This window comes from Macrosteles quadrilineatus, unplaced genomic scaffold, assembly GCF_028750875.1.
Source record: "Macrosteles quadrilineatus isolate MER2022 unplaced genomic scaffold, UCM_ALF_1.0 Scaffold_2__2_contigs__length_208266976, whole genome shotgun sequence".
Taxonomy (NCBI): domain Eukaryota; kingdom Metazoa; phylum Arthropoda; class Insecta; order Hemiptera; family Cicadellidae; genus Macrosteles; species Macrosteles quadrilineatus.
The window spans coordinates 51,781,880-51,804,420 of NW_026542595.1; the positions used below are offsets into that span (position 1 = coordinate 51,781,880).

The 22,541-nt window shown below is 34.4% G+C and overlaps 2 protein-coding genes across 6 annotated transcripts in view; one reads left to right on the forward strand and one right to left on the reverse strand.

Annotated features, from left to right (window-relative positions):
* The window catches only part of LOC128983921 (TRAF3-interacting protein 1-like), a 60,769-nt gene extending 55,740 nt beyond the window's left edge, over positions 1–5,029 (forward strand). For all 4 annotated transcript variants that reach the window (XM_054403192.1, XM_054403193.1, XM_054403195.1 and 1 more), the window contains exon 12: positions 4,810–5,029. In XM_054403192.1, the coding sequence (XP_054259167.1) occupies positions 4,810–4,969 (160 nt within the window). In that variant the 3' untranslated portion in view covers positions 4,970–5,029. The remainder of the gene's footprint in view (positions 1–4,809) is intronic.
* A 3,866-nt stretch (positions 5,030–8,895) lies between these two features.
* LOC128983922 (lysM and putative peptidoglycan-binding domain-containing protein 2-like) overlaps positions 8,896–22,541 on the reverse strand; it is a 42,221-nt gene continuing 28,575 nt past the window's right edge. Inside the window, exons 2-3 of one of the 2 annotated variants that reach the window (XM_054403199.1) lie at positions 12,702–12,963; positions 8,896–9,694 (exon numbers count right to left, since the gene is read on the reverse strand). In XM_054403199.1, the coding sequence (XP_054259174.1) occupies positions 9,642–9,694; positions 12,702–12,963 (315 nt within the window). In that variant the 3' untranslated portion in view covers positions 8,896–9,641. Of the gene's footprint in view, positions 9,695–12,697; positions 12,964–22,541 lie in introns of both variants that reach the window. The other variant, XM_054403198.1, reaches the window with a different exon arrangement.

Here is a 22,541-nt window from a genome sequence, read left to right on the forward strand (position 1 = left end):
TAAATTAAGTTTACTTAGTGGATGAGCACCGACTGACAAGAATTAGTCAGGCAAACAACAAGCGAATAAGAATTAATGAAATTGCTTGTTGACAAGCTTCAGAAACTAATTCCCCACTCTTTCATCGCAATATCCCAAGCTAAGTCTTTAAAACATCTTAAAAAAAAAGAATCCCTTTCTCCTAACGATGCATTACTGATGGACTAAGTGAAAACTATTCTTTTGTAATTCAAAATAAATTCAGAGCTGTCACTGGTCAAGAGGTGGTTGTACGTACACTTAATCCCTTACGGTATGTGTTTATTTGGCAGGGAGGGGGAACTTAAGGGGATTTGCCACTGAAAATAGGTAAAAATCATGAAAATTAAAAAAAAATATTTTTTTTCATTTCTTTGTACATTGGACTCTATTACATCCAAAAAGTATGATATAATACATGTCTGAATGTTATTATATGTTATAACCAACGGGTTTCACTCTTTACGATAGATACAAGATCATAGGACACCTTCTTATTCAAACACGGTTTTCCACAACATTGAAATTTCACGGTTTTCAAGACAAAATTTGATATATCTTGAGAGTCACTAAAGTTACAATGTTGAAATTTTTACTAATTATTCTAGACAATATTAGGAAAATATTTAGGTAGAATTAGGTATCTAAGTTAATTAGGTACTAAAAAAATATATTTTTTTTAACTAATTCTTTTTTCTAAAGAAAAATTATATTTAATATGTCACAGCAAAAAAAGAATCTGAGATATTATTAAGAATCTACCTAAATATTAAGTTTAGATAACTGTCTTTAAAAAAAACACCAAATTTATCAAAATCCATGAAGAACTCTCTTCAGAATATCGATTTTTAAAAACCCTTACAAATTGACCGAAAACCTCTATTTTATTATTTTACCACCTATAATTTATATTTAGAAGTAAACCAAAATTTTTATATTTTTTGTTAAATTATACCCTACTAGAAAAAAAATAGTTGCACGACTTTCCTAATTTAATAACAAAAATCACCCTTTTCAGTGGCGAGGTTTCAAATCACTGTTTCATTAGTGATGACTTGGATCATGATGTCTCTTTTTTAATGCCGTCCAACGAGAAATGATGAAATGGCTGAAAGACAGTTATCCATCAGTCACAAAGGTGCACTATTTTATGGATGGATGTGCCGGGAAAAATAAAAACAGGAAAAAAAAATTAAAAATAAATGTGTGCATCAAGCATTGAGAAAATAAACTTTCACTATATATCAAAAGCTAAAAATGATGAATTGCGGATCAAACTGTTAGAGGGATTTTCACTAACAAGAACTGTGCCAGGAAGCATTTTTCACCACTATAAACCGATTTCTAGTGATTCCTTTAGAAATTAGAAGGCTAACAGCGGCCATAGATCCAAATATTTTATTTCTTCATTTACAGAGGACAATTTGTGGCAGCCATCTTCAAAGCCCACACCATACTCATATGTTGCTGCAGTGTATGATTACTATTGGTTTTTTGCTCTTGTGAGGAATACTTCAGATGAAGATGAAGTCGCTGAACTAGTGTTCATGCATCCACATGTTCCTAGTAAATCATTTTACTGGCCACAATGAGAAGATTCCTGTTTTATCCCTTTTTATAACATTTTATGTTCAGTTGGTGCTCCACAAACAAGTTCTACAGGTAGAGCTTATTACTTTACAACCAAGGATTTAGAGCTGGCTGAAACAAACCTGAAAAAAATGGTATACTAGCAAGGCCTCACTAGAAAAACAAGCCATGCTGCAGGATCCTTGACGTCACACTAGTGGATAAATTTCATTGATAAATTCATTGCCATCACTATTCCCATATGTTTAGGTAAATAAACAATACTGGCCAAAACTGAGCTGGCTTTTTGTAAGATTTTAATGGTAAGAGTTTAGTAGTACAACTATCCACCACTGTGACGTAGTGTTGCGCTGCCCGTGCTGCAGCATGGCCTGTTTTTTCTAGTGGGGCCTTGGTACTAGTCAGGAAAGACTTGGAAATTCTGCCAAATCAAAATAACTGTGTATGTGTGTAATCTCTTGCCATGAAATTTGCTCAAATTGTAAATCAGCCAATAATAAACTAACATTCGCCTATTTTGTTACAATCATTTAAAGTTAAACCGCTCAGAAGCTTTTAGCTTTAAATTTGTTTAAGGAAATATCAAGTAATCTGCAAAAACGTAATTTAATATTGTCAAAGAACAACAGGACTTAGGTAAATTAAGCTTTCAAAACTGCAAACTCTTGTAGTATTTTTTTTTTAAATACAAGATATATTTTACTAAATCTTTATCTTTAATTAATATTTCAATAACAATTTTCCCCAATATCTGTACAGTAAACTACTAATATCTATATATTTTCAAACAGGTCATAGCTTTAAGGAAAATTCTGCAAAAACATAATTGTTCTAGCTGGTTGGAGAAAAAAGTTATAGCCGTTTTTCACAATCCATGTTGTGTCAAATTCAAAAAAATTAAATAAAAAAATAAAAATGTTTATTATTTTTATATTATATTCTAAGAGTGACCTATATACAGATTTTTTTATGTTCAACTTGCCTGAATAAATTGTAAGTGTTATCTTAAATTGTTCATGAATAATTGAATTGTTTAGTCGCCCAGACTACATTCGGTTGTCAATTCCGAGAAAAAATTTCCTTTTTAAAAAGGACAAAATGGTGGATCACAAAAAGATTAATACAAAAAAGTATCAGCTTTTATCTTCAAATTTGTTTCTATTTTGTACTTAGGACATAGGAATGACATTTTTTCAGAAAGTGATCAAATTCTAGGAAGGTGGGTTTCATAACCTCAATTTTTTGGGTGATTTGACATGGAATGACTCACATTCTAAGTTTGCCTGATGCTAATACTCGTTTCGCTGGCAACCCGGGAGGGCTTGGTCTCTTACCCGAGACCCCCCTCAAACAGGGCTATGTGACCGGTCTGAAAGCGCTTCAATACAATCGGTCTTGAAACCTAATTAACATACCCTGTAGCTTAAATGTAAAACAAGCATTATTCAGTGTTAGGTTACACACTCTATTTAAGGCCAAAAATCTAAAAGCCTTTGGACGCCACACTGAATAGGGCCGGGCGAGGCATTCTGGTCGAATTAAGCTCGGCTGATTTTTTATCAGTTGTCAATCGGTAGTGACCGAGCGTTGCCACACTGGAAAGTTTATGACTTACACCACTAGTTTGGTGATAGCGGATTGATGGAAGGCCACCACGTCTATCACTGCAATGGAAGAGACTGAGACAGTTTTGTGAGAATTTTTCCAAGCGTCGGCAATGGCTTTTTTGTTAACAAGACAATATTATTACAGATGCTCAGGAATCCTACTAATATTATAAATGAGAAAGTTTGGATGTATGTTTGGATGTATGTTTGTGACAAGTGAACGCGAAAAATACTGGTCGGATTGGGCTGAAATTTGGCATGATGATAGCTCACATTCCCGATTAACATATAGGCATATTCTTATTTCAAAAATCCTTTCGGGCTCCGCCCCAGTGGCTCTGGAGTTTCCCATGTTAACCTTATGAGAAATGGAATTATTGAATCTTAACAGCTGTTTCAATTAAACGAGTTGGTTCTGTTCTATGATGTTCAATAGCATTTAAGTTACAAGGATTACCAACAGGGTGCAGCACTATTATTTCTTTTACATTTATGACAACAGCTAACTTCAACCTGGAGGCGAGTTAGCGTAGCGAACGAGCTAACCTGAAGGCAAGTGAGCGCAGCGAACGAGCTCCAACCTAAAGGTGAGTGAGCGTAGCGAACAAACTTCAACCAGGACGTGATTGAGCCATGCGAACGAGATAATCTTGAAAATTAAGAAGTTAAACGGGGCAAAGCCCGCGGGTTACAGCTAGTAGCCAATATATTAAACCTAAACAGATGCAAAGTACAGTTGATAGTGTGAGTGCAACTGATCCAGTTGTGAACCTGGAAAGATGAAACCAGATCTCCGTATCAACGGTACGTCCAGAGTGCAGGTCAATTCAGATTCAGATCTTCGGCGGCAGGAATGGCACTTGCATTCAAATGGAAGTGGCCGAAGTGGCTGCCGGTTACCGAGCCCACGCGCAGGCACCTGCTTACTGAAATGAATCCTTCAATCTGGTTTCAGATTTTGCACGTACGCATACTATTTAGTTAATAAAATTATGTTTTTATAGTAATTTTTTTTTTTATTCTTACTTTTAGGGTTACTTCAGGATTTTTTTTGTTTTTGGTATGTAGGTTACACCAGTTCCTTACAATGCGATGTCCAATTTTAATAACAGGTTTCAGTGGTTCCCACTCAACGCAATATAGAAAGAAGCTATATCATTTCTAGCTATAAGAAAAGAGATAAATAATATAATCATGAACACCATTTTTCACTGGTTGTAACTTCACAACAGTTTCAGACGCTATAATTTTACACATTAATTCCTCATCCGACAATTCCATAACAATGACTGACTTGTTTCTTTGCTAACCGAGTCAGCACCGGCGGCGTATTTCCTGCTTCCACTGTAGCCACCAACAAAATATCTGACTCAGATTAACCAAGCGCCGAAAATCTGAATCTGTATCTGAATCGGCGTGCACTCTGGACGTACCGTTAGGTATTACTTGGAAAAAATAGTCCTGCTAGGCACATGTACAGTGTGCATAGCAATAATATATTAGTAAGCCATACATAATTATTTAATGCTTGTTTTTATGTCTGAGTGAGTACTAAGCAGCCAGTGCTGCCACTGATTGTGTTGGTGTTCCTCAGAATGACAGAGGAGTGTATTGAGCCGCTCACTCGTAGGTTGGAGGACATGCAGCAGCTGGTGGAGGAGCAGCAGGAGGAAATGAGTGTAGTGAAGGGAAACATCCTGCGCAACGATGAGCGGATCTCTAAACTGCTCAAAGCCCGAGCACCGACACACTAACCAACCTCGTCCTTGTTATGTTTGTAACTTTTTTAATATAAAAGCGAACATTACCTTACAGACTCAATAATTATCCCTCTGCCTTTTAAATTGTTTATTCTAATACATAATACAATTAATGAAGGTTTTTCCTGTTACATCCATTTTCCGGCTGTCCTATTTAACCAATTTTTATGATTGAATGTCATTTTAAAGCTTATAATCTAGCACACCTGTGAATGGCAATTAAATAGGTAAATTCCTTTAGGGCTTTGCCTCCTTGTGTTTAATTTATTTCTAGCATGCATTTTCAAAGAACCAGTTTTGCTGATCAACTTTCCTTCTAACGGTTAAGTTTAAATAAATGTGGATTGTAATTTAACAGCTGTTCCTTCAGTTGAATGGTTAAAAGTCAGATTGTAAACAAGGGAACAAACAGCTGTGAATGTCTGGATGCACAATTATTTGGAGGGTTATTACTATTACGTGGGATTAACGAGGAAACTATTTTTTTTTAAACTAATCTAAGAGCTCTCAAGATGTTACTACTATCTAACACTTATAGACCAGGTCACATGTGGCAAGTATGATGATGATATTTAATAATAAATTAACTAAAGTAGCTCTTTTTCAGATTTAACTGCAAAAAGACCTAATGGATATGGACTAATTATAATAAGTGGTGTAGTGGGGCGGGAAAGTGATTTTTCTTAAGAACCCATATTGGTTAGCAAATCGTATTTGTCTGTGACAATGGTCAGCGTTCCCACAACCAATTTCATTTCATTTCATATTTAATCAAAATTCATCATGGGTCCATGGGGCTCAGGCAAATTAATGTAATAAAGTCATGGAGTCTGCTGAATTCAAGAAATAAAATCTAGAATAAAAATCATGGCAGAGTTCTGTGTATAGTCAATGGTTATATTTACTATGGCTGATTCTAAAGTGAGTACCAGCGTAAGATCATTAATGAAGCAGTGAAGGTCACAACACTCCTCAAGTCACAGTGGTCGTAAGAATAAAATAATTTTAATTTTTAATAGAAGCCAGCTCCGTCATGGTTAAATATGTGTTAACAGGTCAGCGATTTGGCAGTTTGTTATGGCCAAACACTAGTTACAGCATTGGTTATGTTGCTGTCTTTGTTGAATGCTTGTGTAAGTGTATACAGTGTAAAATGATTGTTTTTTCATTGTGTTTGAGCCTAAGTCTATGTTATGTAAGCTATATTGGATGTAAAATACAAAATAATACAAGTGCCACGGTGCCCATTTGAGCCGTGTCTATATTTTGTTAAATTAATAGTGGTTTACAGCAACTGGATAAAACATTTTACAATATTTATGTAGAAATATGTGCATGATTTAGAAAGTCATTAAGCTGGAAAACTGCAATATACTGCAGACTTTTCAGAGAGGTTACTTCGATGTATTCATTCAGCTTAGTGAAAACATAATATAGATATGCATACAAATAAGAACTTGTACTCTTAGAGAGCCTTTGAATGTTATTATACTAACGAAAAGGGTTGTGCATGTTTACTAGCGCTACTCAGCAACAAAAACCATTTAATTTATCTCTAAAATATACATTCTTAAAGTGCACTGAGCAGCAGCCTAAAAAATCTATGTAACTTACCCATATATTTCAATTGTCAATTTTTTTCAATTTTCAATTTCTTTATTCATTGAGAAGTATACATAATACAGCATTTGAATAGTGTCAAAGATTACAATTATTAAAATATAAAATACAGATTAAAAATAAATCTTAAATTTAAAAAATACATCTCCCCATACAGATGCGTTCTTAATATCTAGTATTCTTGAGGGAGGTGGAAAAATTCTTCTTGAGAATAAGTTGCCATGTTTATTAAGAAATTTTTTAGTTTTGTTTTAAACTTTTTTGGATCTTTTTCATTTCTAATTCCTCCGGGGATATGTAAAAAAAAACTTTTACCAGCAAATGATGGCTTTTTTCATAAAACTTTAATCTGTGCCTATTTTGGAAAATCTGATTTTTTTTCTCGTTTCATATCGGTGAACCGGTAGATTGGATACATCGGATGAGGTTATATTTTTATAAATTAAAATTGAATCATAAATATATTGCACATAAACAGTTAGTATGTTTAGCTGTTTAAAGTGCTCTTTTGCCGAGACATCAGAATTTAGTCTGAGCATTAAACTAGAGTTAAAAAATGCTCAGACTCGCATTGTGACATTTATAATTCGGCTTATATTTCTCCAACAGAAAATTCATCTGAAGAAGAATTTTATTGTGCTCTTATCATTTCCCATAACGTCCAAACACAAAAACCTTGCCTAAAATAGTACCTATCTTGAAAAACTATTTGCAGTGGCCTATATATTACGGACCGTAGCCCACTACGTTGATAAAATTATTAAAAATATCACGACATTTTGGCTGTAAAAATGGCCCAATGCGTAAATAATATTCAAGCAGCTACTGTCATGACAGAAAGGTCATATTCCTTTTAAACTAGATCACATCATCCTTTATAAGATACGATGATTAACAATGCATGTAAACGTCAATATTTACGTAACAGCCAATTTACATTATTTTTTGCTTTTTGGAAATGCCACATTACTATGTCATTAGCATTTGTTGCCAATGAAGCTGCACGACCATATAAATGAGGAGGCCCCTAACAGTTCAAGAATAAAAGCCAACTTCACTTCAAGTAGCCTATATTCCACTACACCTAACATTCTGTAGAGAGATTATATTGAAAACTTTATGTAACTGATAAGGCTGAGACAACTAACTGACATCCCCCATGTCAAGGAATTCCAGCTTTAACAGTAACCCCACAACCAATTTCTCAAAACTATGATAGAGGGTTATTCATTGGCACAAAAGTACGATATGAACTGACACGACGTGACAAAGGAAAAATCAAACTTACACTGTAACGGATATACCTCCCTTTGAAGTTAGAACGAGTCTTCCCAACAGATTTTTTTTTTTCAAATAAAATCATAGATTAATCTGCATTACATTGATGAAATCACGGAAGTGTTAAACTACAAAAGATCCACTAATACAAGTTTAATACTATTGAAAGGTTCTTCCAAAGGAAGAGATACCAGATAGCATACTAACAACTCTAATGACGTACAGTATGGGAAATATTTTATTCATTGAATGATCAACCATATTTGGTAACTAACGCAGTTCATATCATTATTGTTTTTACACTTATTAATCTTTAAACAATGCTAAATGATCAAAATACGTATAATTTCACTCAATTTATCGCAGTTAGATGAATTAGCGTAAGCCTTGAAAGTAACTGTCGATTTCGATCTCAAAATCAAACCTTATTAAAATACTTCTCAAATTTTTTTAAAGGAATACATTTAATTTGTTGTGGGGACATTCTTTTGGAATTTAGTATTTAGAAATTTAGATTGATTTGTTTTTTGTTACAGAAATAAATTTTTATGAACTAAATGTTGTATTTCCTTGATATATTTAGATTCTATAGAATGTCCCAAATCCGATGGTGTAATATTATATGTTTTGGTCAATAAATAGTCGTTATACAACTGTGAGATTAAAATGCCGCAAGAAAGTAAAAAACTGTCTGGCCCTTTAGAAACACTCTATATGGCCGTTCAAGGGTTAATACTATGCGTGTATCCAATGTTTTATATCCAGATAATCTTACCTTTCAACATCCAATGACAATATAACATATTTTGAGGTTCAACAAAATATTTACAGATCAAACTGTGTTCTCTTAACCTTTCAACATTTAAAACAAACAAACAAACTGATAAACAATTTGTCAAGAGAAAATAAGTTTGAGATTAGAAGAGAATGTTGTCACATTTGTATCATAGAGATTTTTACTTATTTATAAAAGGTGCAGGTGTTAAAAAACAAATGAGGTGTTAATTTGATAAATAGCTTTTACTATTACCACTGATATATACTTCTATTATTTGGTTTTACAAAAATATCTGTTCAAAGATAAAACTAGAAAATTAACATTACTTGAAACAATTACGAATTTCCTCTAAATATCAATCAAAATTAGGATTAATACTTAACCTTTTCATTTTTTTTTTAAAGAATAAGACACAAAATAGAATATACTGGATACCACCAGTTTACATTTAGTAATTATTAACTATTCAAAATTATACCGTAATTCCCTAACAATGTGTTTAACTAATTTTTGTACTTGACAGTACAAAAAGATGTTGCTCAAAAATACATGTAACGTTGATGAAGCTCAGATATGTCAAAAAGGCATTTAATCATTAAAACATTAACAAATGTAGTATAAGTGCACCATTATTTAAGAAATAAAAATAAAACTATCACTTTAAACATCTAAAGCTATACAAAACAGATTTTCCGAAAACAAATTCTAAATTTATTTACAAACAAATATTTGTAAATGATAAAACAAGTATGTAGTCATATATTAAGCCCGTCTGTTCAATTTATACACAGTTATAAACAAATATTACATGTTATACATTGTTTAAGTATTACTTGTTTTATCCTAAACTAATCTCACTTTGACAACATTCAATCAACCTCTGCTACAACTCGAACATCTCGTCTTGTTGTTGCTCAAGTCGCTGGAGAGAGTTGCGTACGCGGCGGCCCTGCGTCATCACCAGTGGCACTTCCCCACTCTGCTGCTGTCTTAGCCGCGACATGGGCTTTCTGCGTACAAACAGAGTCTCCTCTTCTTGGATTCTAAAACAGAATACAGTGTGTTAACAAAGTTTTAAACTCTTAGCGTCCTTCCTTTCCCAGTTCTCATAGATACAATTCTAACTAACTTGGCTTGTCAATTATTAAAATAAAGATGTAAATCATACATTTTTTAATCCTAGAAGAAGGGAGGCAAGAAGGCAGAAACAAATTTTTTGGATCAGCATAGAGCAAGCAAACTTAACGTTAAATTATAGGTCTTTACTGGGGGAAAACAATGAAAGTGTTTCCGACAAAAGATTTTTTTTTATGTATATTACTGACTTACCCAAATTTATTATTTTATCTTTAATAGCTAAAAGTTGTTAAGCCGTCTCGAGACTCTTTCAACACACTGTATTTGCTGTGTATCAACATCTTCTCAGAAGTTCAAAATAAAAGATCCAGTTGTAAGAAAATAAGTTTGGTACACATGGAATACCGAAAAATAGTTTAAAATCTATCTAGTAGTTTTTGATAGTAGTATCTTGAATCAAGAACATTAAAACAATATGCAAATGCAAAATGAGGATTTGCTACAAAATCTTTCTTGCAACTAGTTTAACCTTCAAACAAAGAAATTAGAGCCCTGGAAATCAATAAGTATTACTAGATATTAAAAGAGCAAGAGAGTATAGGCCTAATTATAAATCAGTCAAACCACAGCCTCCTCTAATACAAGGCCGCGACGTTCGAACTGGCAACGCCGCACTCACCCGCCGCCTGCGTCCGATACTCGTACTAGGCTATAAACATCAATGGGAGTATTGCTGCTCTGTATCATTGAATGAAAGTATTTAAATTAGATATTTTAGTGGATTTTAGGGTATGGTAAAATAGACAAATTAGAATCTAGGTTTTATTTATTTAGTGAAAAATTGCAACATACCACAATATGTATAAAACTAAAAATACAAACATAATGTTTTTTTTGTTGCATGTATTGTAAGTACGATAAATTCTGGAAATAGATGTACTTTACATATTTCCTTTGTTAATTTGATAATCTATACTATTATATAACAATCTCATGGTGTCTGTATATATGTGTGTTATTCAACATAGTAAAAACTACTAGACAGACTGGGCTTAAATTTTACAAAATATAACTACTATACCAAGAATGATAATACAGTAGGACTAACTTATTGCCACTTCAATACTTGTAGAGACTTTGGGATTTGTAGAGACTAACATCTAACAATTTGTTCAAATAAAATTAATTTTAATTTTCAATAGGAATGTTATGTTTTAGTCTACCTGAGGAAACCATTAGTTAGCAACAACTAAATTTGAAGTTTCATTTTGAAGACATACTGAGTATAAATAATTTATTTTCTTTGAATAATTACTAAGCAAAACTTTTTCATTTTGTAAACGATTTCAGAAGCTAGGCCTCCGTATGGATTTCCACAATATGAATAGAATTTGTTTTATCACATCAACATTCAGACTGGAGTCGGAGACTATGATGCTTTTATGTTAGATGGTGTAGTACATATTTTTTACTAGTAGGCCTACTTAACAGAAACACCGGTTTATTTCTTCGAAGTGCTAGTTATTTAAGTTATTTTTATCACTTAACAACAGCTTTTATCAATAATATAGACAAATAAATAAGGAAACGGCATTCTCATACCTAAAACCTCACTTCCCGCGTCTATATTTACACGAATCATTGTCTTATTCTTACATTTTTTTACAAATCTAAGTTCATATTCGTGAAAATGTTTTACACAAAAACGAGAATTGTTTTAAGATGTCTAATTTGACCGAAGAATAGCAGGAAGCCATTGTTGCTTAAGCGGCGGATCACTTATAATCTTAAAACACTGTATGTATTATTAATTTTTAATTGAGCTTTCGTAATTATTCTTGCATCCAGGCACATCACATCTATCTGGCATGCTGTAGTAACAAGTTCAATGTCATTACTAATGATTAAGGGTATTATAAACGCGATTATGTACGTCGAGTGTCGCGACTCCTCCATTCACTGTAATGGTAAGACGACCGCGCACCAAGACACGGATGCGACGTTGCCACTTTTCGCTCGCCGCGGCCTTGTATTAGAGGAGGCTGTGGTCAAACCCATTAGAATGGTGATTATAATAATAAGGGGATGTTTACCATTATTCATGAGTGGATTAACCTTAATGCGGTTAGGCCCTAAACAAAATCACAAAATAATGAAATAATATTTTGAAAGATAAATGTACAATGTATGACAACCGAGATGTTAAGCCGTTATAGAGTTGCCATTGTTAACTTCATCACTTCATCTACCATAAATCGATTACAACCAATGATTTGTAAGTTAAATGTTCAGTATGTTTTGATTTTTGTTATTGTTAGGTCTACACAGAGGCTCTTCAATAATTTTTTATTATTAGAGGTGTGTGAAACAGAGTCAAAAGGTATGTACAATGGATTTAAAATGTTTTATTATTACCTACCTAAACCTGTATTAAAGCTTAACTAAACATCAAAGTCAATATTAATTATTTCCATCTATCTATATATTAATAGGCAAGCATGTTTCTTTAAAACCTTTTTTCTCAGCTCGTGTGCATCGCAGGAGAAATCTACGCATACTGTTAGAAAGATATTTGCCTGTATATGTGCAGAATCCCTTTATAAATTAAAATATACTAAAAAATAAGCACAAAAAACGAATTTGAAAACTTCAAAAAATTAACATGGACCAACTGGGTTGCCATGATGGTGACGAAATAACAACAACATGTAAACAGAAAATCAAAACAAATGGAAGAAATCCCAATCACATGTTTTATTTACAGTGTGGGGAGAAAATAGAGAAGTCTGTACATTAATTATTTTTGGTCGAGTTTCGACCACAGGACGACCACTAGTATATTAGTTATTTGGCAAAAAAACATTACAACACACATAATCAATTCTATTTTGATAGTGTATAAATTGCACTACAAAAACAATAAACAAAAATCTAAAAAATATTTTTCCAAACAATGTTTTGTTACTTACTTACTGTTTCCCTGTGCTAGCATGACTTGACTTCTTGTATTTGCTATTGAACAGTCTATTTTGCAAAGAAAGTCATTGTAACTGCTGTCCGAGTCCACGCTATTGTTATTGTTTGATATACTACTGGGCGAGGATAAACTACTGTCTCCTAGTACAATTTCACTTGGTGAGGAAGCCCCTTCGCTGTGTACAGGCACTAAAAGAGTTTCACGGAGAAACAAACTGTCATTTGTCCACAAGCGGTTAGCTCGGCGTATCTGTTCAGTCTGAAAAATTAAATCAAAATTAAATACACTAGAATGATTCTAATTCTAATATTTTTTATTCACTTAATAATATACAAATTAATAGTGTCAATGTTTAGGCCTAGTGACTGAGTCTCTGGATGGTTAAAATTTTTTCAACATATGAATTACCATTAGGCCTACGTTTAAACACAGGGTGATTCTAAATTATTGTTACACTTTAGAAACTCAATAAATGAAAAACCATACAATCTACGAGAATGATTAAATCAGCCATGTTTTACCTGGTAAAATACCAATAGGGTAAATTTTATTATGAGCTCTTTTTTTCATTTTAATTTGTATAGGCCCTAGGGTACCTAGAGCAAATTTCCTATTTAAGGCCTAGGGAATAAGCTATTACCGTAGGTCTTATGGTAAGACCTGGACCCGGGACCAATTTAACTTACTTTTTCGATGTGAGGTCCCCAGAGGCCAACCCTACACCGTCCGAGGAAATTCATATATATATGAAATATAAGTCCTAAAGGACTTATCTATATGTGTGTCTGTAGGTAAGCATGATAACTCAAACAAAAATTATCCGATTTTGATGAAATAATGCGCTCTCATTCTCAAGATAGTGTACATTTTCAGTAAAAAAACAAACAACAAATATTTTTTAATTTTAGCAGAAAATTTATTTATAGTAGGGTTTGTAAAGTAGGCGGGTACCTGTTGGCACAAACAACCGAATGAAAATATCGATCGATATATCGTTCGGTTATAGTCCTCGCCACCCTAAGTTGAGGCAGCCAAAGGCTGCACGGCGTATGTCTAGTGCGGCCTTTGGCTGCCTCAAGTTAGGGTGGCAAGGACTAGAGTTAGGTAAGATTAACCTAACCTAACTAGTTAACCAAACGATATATCGAATTAAACAATCGAATAATCAATATTAGGTACTCATTCGGTTATTTGTGCCAACAGATATGGAAGTGTAACCAAAAGTAGACTACAATAGAATGAGATATAACTTAACTCTAAGATTAAAACATAAGTTTTTCTAAAATTAAATACTGGTAGGCCTAAGTTATATAAATATTTCACAGTCTACGGACGTGAAACAATCACCCACGGACGTGATACAATCTTTGAGGAATTTCAATAAAACAACAGTAGCCTACAGTAACTGAGGAAATTATTTAGATGGGGGTGACCAAGCGTTCTATAGTAAGTTATACATCTTACTAATATTATAATTGTATATACTTTCAACTAGATTTTTACCTGAAAATAATGGTGCAAAAATTTTTCTGCTGCCACAAAAACTGAATTTACTACAATTTTTTGAAGTTTATTACTGTAATGCCTCTTGTCGGCTGGTCTCTGTCACCATAACTTTACTGTGAATTGACTGACCAACACAAACATGAACGATTGAAATTGAAAGGATCGTCTAGACGATCCTTCCCTAGGGAAGAAGAAGAAACCTAATATGACAAAGAGTAAGTTTATACAAAGAGGACAAAGAGGTAGAGGCATTTATAAATTCAACTGAGCGTTGATTATGAACTACTTCAGTTCTTATTTAGACATGTGAGGTGGGTAGGTTGGGTGTTATGCGGACTCGTGACTGTATTAAGTGTTTTGAAGTTAGGTTAGATTAGGAAGGTAAAGTTTAGGTTATAATGAATCGAGTTGTTGATTTATATTATCTCCAGACTGTTTATGCGCCTTGTTAAAAGTACTACAAACACATAGCTGCGCATTTTTGAAATTATTATTTATTGTGTTTGTAGTACTTTTAACAAAGTGCATAAACATTCTGGAGATAATATAAATCAACAACTCAATTCATTATAACCTAAACTTTACCTTCCTAATCTAACCTAAAGGACTTAATACAGTCACGAGTCCACATCATAACATCCAACCTATCAACCTCACATGTCTTTTTCAACCTATAAACAAATTTTAAACTGTACGAGAAGTTTGGTTAGGTTAGGTTAGAATAATGTCAATTTGTTGTTTATTCATTTTATTAAAACTGCCACTACACTATTATCCTCATGGGACATAACGGTTACATGGTCAAAACCTAAGCTAAGCCATTCGGTTAAGTGAAGAGAAGAACTAAATTAATTCCTTCTTCAATTTTCATAATCCAGTCCCCGTCCCCAGATCCAGATTAAATATGTCCGAACTAGAGGTGTTTATTAATGTTAATTAATTTTAATCAAATAATACATAAGTTATAGCCTACTTAAATTAACATAATTACCTTTCTAAGTGTGGGTTGTGAGGGTAATATTTACATTAAGTAAAATGGCATAGGCTATTAATCAATCAATAAATGTGAATTGTGCTATTAACTTCGATTTTACAGTGTAAACATTGTAGGCTAGTGCAGATTCAATGTTCCTAATAAAACATTAAAATAAACTTCAAAAAATTGTAGTAAATTCAGTTTTTGTGGCAGCGGAAAAATTTTTGCAACATTATTTTCAGGTAAAAATTTAGTTTCTAATGATAAGTTATCCTATAACTAGGGGTCTCAATCCCGGGCCTTCAATCAAATCCCGGGATTTCGGGATTCGTCTCAGCCGATCCCAGGATTATATAATATTATGATTTTTTAACTTTTTAGCCATTTTAAATGAGCGAGAAGTCCCCTCGTTGAGTACTTTAATGTTTTAAACTGGCCTTTCCAGTGTTAACTTACACTGCGCAATGTTTCCGTTTTCTAAGTAAATAAATATTACCACGCCGAACTTTCATCGCCCGTATTTCTTATTTACAGTGTATAAATGTGGATATGTCACTCTAGAATATAATAAATACACTAAAAAAAATCACGAGCAACCGCACTCGCACGTAGCCTAGATACGTCACGCTAATAGATAGATTAAAGATAGCTAAGAGAAAAAGATAAAATGGGAAGAAACACGAGTAGCAGAGTAAAAATGTTATTTTGACTGACAGCAATAAATCAATATAAGATACTGTAAGTAAAAGAATAAACCATCTGCTTATGTAGGCCTAGTAGCGTGTGTATGAAAAACGTAATTTTAGATTGTAAGAAATTTAATCACCACACTAATAACCAAATGAGGAGATAAAGCTATAGACCCTAAATATAAGCAATCTTAATACTGTAATGAGATTATAAACGTGTGTTAATAGTTATATTTTATGGCATCAATGAAAATAATACTTAAATTTCCGATTGCAATGTTATGTTTGCTACACGAATTGCGTTGTTTACGTTTAATGTCAACAGTAAAACTCAAAATAACTTGTAGGCCTACTGTAATTAAGTTCTAACTAATGTAATAACATTTACAGAAAGTAAATCCAAATCGTCTAAAAACTGAAACATAGGCTATATTTGGGCCTACATTCGTTCGCCTATTGAGTTTAATGATACCTAATTAAATTTTCCAATCAAAAAGATCCTACTTATACCATTTCGTACTTAATCGTCCTAAAAATAAAAAGTATATGGGTTTCAAGTGTTATTGGAATATTTTTATTAGGCCTACTTTTTCCTCAAGTAAAAAGTCCTAAGTTAAAATTCACAAAAAAATCAATATAAAAACATAGGTTTGCAATCCCGTTAATACCGGGATTAAAAGCCACCAATCCCGGGATTTCAGGTATCAAAAATCGGCCGGGATCCCGGGATTGAGACCCCTACCTATAAATTAGGCTACTGTAGAACGCTTGGTCACCCTCATCTAAATAATTACAGTACCGGTAACTCATTGTTTAAGAAAGAAATCTTTTAATATTTTACTGAACATTAGTATAGTAGGCTAGGCTAGCCTACATATGTGGCCTCAATCAATAAGTAGGCTTATAGGCCTACAGCCTAAATTGAAAATATATATTGAGCCTAATGTGAAAGTGTCGAGTTTGAGTACACTTCATTCGATATCCTAGGCCTATCAAGTTTGGTGATAACCTAACCTAACCCTAGGCTAATCGAATGAAATAATCGACATATTGAATAATCTGTAGGGTAAACCACCCAGTGTTTGATAGGTACCCAGTGTTTGATAGGTTAGGATTATATTGTCTGCTGTAATGTTTCCATGTAATAGAACCATATGATTATAGTGTCAATAGATAGTCCAAGTTTTTTTTTTGTAACATCTGCTAGTTCCCCCCAGGTCATCTCTTCTTCAGTTTTGGAGGGAAAATCTGTAAAGTTGTGGTGTCACATTTTTCAAGATTTTTAACAAAAACGCTTAAGGTAAGTAAAAAATTGATATCCATTTGAATCCTTCTTAGAGCAATAATCATATTTTTGTAAGTCATGTCATCAAATTCTACATAAAATTCTCTATATTGTGACATTGTGCATTGTAGGATAAAGCTAACCTATAAAGGATGAAGTCAGTAACAATCACTGGTAATGCAAAATTATGAATTTCCCAGTGTTTGATATGGGATATCAAAGACTAGAATTAATGTTTTCTAGTGTTTGATAAATGGGACAATTTGTACTACCTTAATTTGCCATTTATGGCTAAGGCTACATTTTTTAATGACTAACAGAAAAAAAACAATGTTTAATATGATACACCTAATATTCCTTACTTTTAAACATTCCTAATAACCGGGTTTCTTTGGGTTTTGCAGATGCCACCGAAGAAAAAGCCTAAATTTGCTTATACACACGATGAACTTCTAAAGGCTTTGGAAGCTGTTAAAAAGGGGGAGAGCGTGAATGCAGCCAGCAAGCGCTTTGGAATCCCTCAATCTACGCTGGCGTACAAGGCTAGTGGGAAAACGCCCATTGGGAGAAAAATGGGCCCTCAACCTGTACTTGGGGTCGAAGCAGAAGGCATTCTAACCAATTGGTTGATAGGCTTAGCAAAAAGAGGCTTTGCAATAAGCAAAGCTAATCTACTCATCTCGGTGCAGCAGGTTGCTAAAGACCTGCACTTAAATCAAGATATTCCAGTATCGAAACTAGGAAACAAATGGATGTCCCTTTTTTTCAAAAGGCATCCAGAACTCTGTGAACGAAAACCGGAACAGTTAAGTAAAGTGAGGGCCTCTGTGAATGAAAAAGCCATTAAAGACTGGTTTGTGGAGGTTAAATCATATCTAACGGAAAATGGGTATCTCGAAGTGTTGACTCAGCCTGATAGGGTATTTAATTTGGATGAAACCTCCTTTTTTTTATGTCCAAAGTCAGGAAAGGTTATCGCTGCCAAAGGGCAGAAGAACGTTTTTGATGTACACAGTGGGAGTGAAAAAGAAAATCTAACAGTTCTTTGTACGGTTAATGCACGTGGCAAAGTGGCTCCAACTTTAGTTGTATTTCCGGGTCAGAGGTTACCGCAGGCAATCAAACTGCAGATTCCCGATGACTGGGCTCTCGCCAAATCAGAATCCGGCTGGATGAATGGCGAGACGTTCTATGAGTTTATGGTAAACATATTTTTTGGTTGGCTGAAGGACCAAGGCATCAAGTTTCCCATCGTTGTTTTTTTGGATGGACACAAATCTCATCTCACATACCATTTAAGCATATTTTGTGCCAACAACGACATTATTCTGATTGCTTTGCCACCAAACTGCACTCATATTATGCAGCCTTTAGATGTGGCACTTTTTGGGCCCATTAAAAGTGAATGGTCAGCAACTGTACATAGATGGCGGCTTACTAATGGCTTAGAACACCTGACTAAATACAACTTTTCGCCTCTGCTGCAAGAAGTCTTTGAGAAACGCTTGAAAGAGGAGAGTATTATGAATGGGTTTAAAAGATGTGGCTTGTTCCCATTTGATGAAAACGCTGTGGATTACTCCAAAGTCAGCATTACGACACTACCACCTGAAATCAGCAGTCCCAACATCCCACAGACATCGTCCTCGCATCACCCAAGTAAAGACTGTCTCAAATTTTTTGAGCAGTTCATCTGCCCTGCTACCTTGGTGGCATTTGAAGAGACGTACCAAAGGTTTACCCCAATTTGGAATGGTGCTGAAGAGTGTCAAGCTCTTTATGTCACATGGAAAAAGGCTAAAGATTTTGTCGAGTTAGAAACAAACCAAACACCTTCGAAATCAACTTTGGGTAATGATGATTCATGTAAGCCTATTGAGAGTCCAGACGATTCTTTGCATCTAAATTGTGTGGAAATGGACGTAATTGAGGAAGAAAAAGTGGACGACCCAGGCCTTCCGGATGTTGGTGAGACTCCATCTACATCTCAAGGAACTTCAGCAGCTCGGCCCACAGCTCGAGACACTTCAGCTAAGCCATCCTCATCACGAGAAACTTTAGCCAAAGTTTTATCACCTACTACAAATGGTGAAGGGGTGCCTTCACCATTTAAAAACCACCTTTTCTGGCCTGGAACTCCAACAAAAAAGAAAAATAAAAGAGCACCTAAAGTAAAGCTTCCTTCTGTAGTCACATCCAACAAATGGCAGTCTTATGAAGAGAAGAGGCGGCAAGAGAAGAAAGAGATTGAAGACAAAAAGATGGAGAGGAAAAAATTACGGGAAGAAAAAAATAAAGGAAAGCAGACTACAGAAACGAAAGGAATGAAGACGAAGACTACCACTAAAAAAAAACTAGTTTTTGACGAGGAAGAAGACTGGACCTGCAAGATTTGCATGAGGAGATACTCAGCTGAGCTTATTTTGCAGATAAGGCGGAGGTGGATTGAGTGTGATTCGTGTAAGGGCACCTATCATTATAAGTGTTTGCCTAAAAAACACTTGGACATCTTCGGGCTGGAAGAGAGCGACGAGGATGATGACGAAGTTCATTTTATTTGTCATCTTTGTTCGAAGGATTGTGATTCGGACAATGAACCCTTCGTTTTAAGTAAGACTGAATCTGATTAAGAGCCTAGGTAGCCTAATCTATCTATCTATATATTAATAGGCGAGCATGTTTCTTTAAAAACTTTTTTCTCAGCTCGTGTGCATCGCAGGGAAAATCTACGCATACTGTTAGAAAGGTATTTTCCTGCACATGTGCAGAATACCTTTATAAATTAAAATAGGTTCAAAAACAAGCACAAAAAATGGATTTAAAATAATAAAAAAATAACATGGTTTTTATGGGTTGCCATGCTGGCTAATATAAACAGAAAACCAAAACAAATGGAAGAAATTCCTGACACAAGTATTATTTACAGCGTGGGGTGAAAATAGAGAAGTCTGCACATTACATATTTTTGGTCGAGTTTCGACCACTGGACGACCTCTAGTTTCAATTATTACAAGATCTGGTCTATTAATCACATAGCATTAATTAAAGTTGTTTGTTTGTCACTCGTTCAAAAGCGTTAAATATAACATTTTTTACATTGGCGTCCTAACCTAATATTTATGTTCACCTCACCTCCTTGTACCAAAACAGTAAAATGTGAATTTTTAAGATAAATGTTGCTATTTAAGTGTATTATTAAGGTGGTTAAATAAAAACAACTATGTTATCAAACACTGGGTTTGAGGTTACCAATCACTAGAAATCGTTATCAAACACTAGGGAAAGTGTAAAAATTTAAGAAAGTATTTTTTAAAAACCTAATCTTTACTTATTCAGTGTTAAATTTAATATCAAAAGAAACAGAATTAACTGAGGAGCAATATGGTATTTTTTTTAGGCATTTGTGATAAAAAATAAGAATTCTATGACATGATGAAATCAAAAAATAATTAAATTATCAAACACTGGGTAGTTTACGGGTAAACCACCCAGTGTTTGATAGGTACCCAGTGTTTGATAGGTTAGGATTATATTGTCTGCTGTAATGTTTCCATGTAATAGAACCATATGATTATAGTGTCAATAGATAGTCCAAGTTTTTTTTTGTAACATCTGCTAGTTCCCCCCAGGTCATCTCTTCTTCAGTTTTGGAGGGAAAATCTGTAAAGTTGTGGTGTCACATTTTTCAAGATTTTTAACAAAAACGCTTAAGGTAAGTAAAAAATTGATATCCATTTGAATCCTTCTTAGAGCAATAATCATATTTTTGTAAGTCATGCCATCAAATTCTACATAAAATTCTCTATATTGTGACATTGTGCATTGTAGGATAAAGCTAACCTATAAAGGATGAAGTCAGTAACAATCACTGGTAATGCAAAATTATGAATTTCCCAGTGTTTGATATGGGATATCAAAGACTAGAATTAATGTTTTCTAGTGTTTGATAAATGGGACAATTTGTACTACCTTAATTTGCCATTTATGGCTAAGGCTACATTTTTTAATGACTAACAGAAAAAAAACAATGTTTAATATGATACACATAATATTCCTTACTTTTAAACATTCCTAATAACCGGGTTTCTTTGGGTTTTGCAGATGCCACCGAAGAAAAAGCCTAAATTTGCTTATACACACGATGAACTTCTAAAGGCTTTGGAAGCTGTTAAAAAGGGGGAGAGCGTGAATGCAGCCAGCAAGCGCTTTGGAATCCCTCAATCTACGCTGGCGTACAAGGCTAGTGGGAAAACGCCCATTGGGAGAAAAATGGGCCCTCAACCTGTACTTGGGGTCGAAGCAGAAGGCATTCTAACCAATTGGTTGATAGGCTTAGCAAAAAGAGGCTTTGCAATAAGCAAAGCTAATCTACTCATCTCGGTGCAGCAGGTTGCTAAAGACCTGCACTTAAATCAAGATATTCCAGTATCGAAACTAGGAAACAAATGGATGTCCCTTTTTTTCAAAAGGCATCCAGAACTCTGTGAACGAAAACCGGAACAGTTAAGTAAAGTGAGGGCCTCTGTGAATGAAAAAGCCATTAAAGACTGGTTTGTGGAGGTTAAATCATATCTAACGGAAAATGGGTATCTCGAAGTGTTGACTCAGCCTGATAGGGTATTTAATTTGGATGAAACCTCCTTTTTTTTATGTCCAAAGTCAGGAAAGGTTATCGCTGCCAAAGGGCAGAAGAACGTTTTTGATGTACACAGTGGGAGTGAAAAAGAAAATCTAACAGTTCTTTGTACGGTTAATGCACGTGGCAAAGTGGCTCCAACTTTAGTTGTATTTCCGGGTCAGAGGTTACCGCAGGCAATCAAACTGCAGATTCCCGATGACTGGGCTCTCGCCAAATCAGAATCCGGCTGGATGAATGGCGAGACGTTCTATGAGTTTATGGTAAACATATTTTTTGGTTGGCTGAAGGACCAAGGCATCAAGTTTCCCATCGTTGTTTTTTTGGATGGACACAAATCTCATCTCACATACCATTTAAGCATATTTTGTGCCAACAACGACATTATTCTGATTGCTTTGCCACCAAACTGCACTCATATTATGCAGCCTTTAGATGTGGCACTTTTTGGGCCCATTAAAAGTGAATGGTCAGCAACTGTACATAGATGGCGGCTTACTAATGGCTTAGAACACCTGACTAAATACAACTTTTCGCCTCTGCTGCAAGAAGTCTTTGAGAAACGCTTGAAAGAGGAGAGTATTATGAATGGGTTTAAAAGATGTGGCTTGTTCCCATTTGATGAAAACGCTGTGGATTACTCCAAAGTCAGCATTACGACACTACCACCTGAAATCAGCAGTCCCAACATCCCACAGACATCGTCCTCGCATCACCCAAGTAAAGACTGTCTCAAATTTTTTG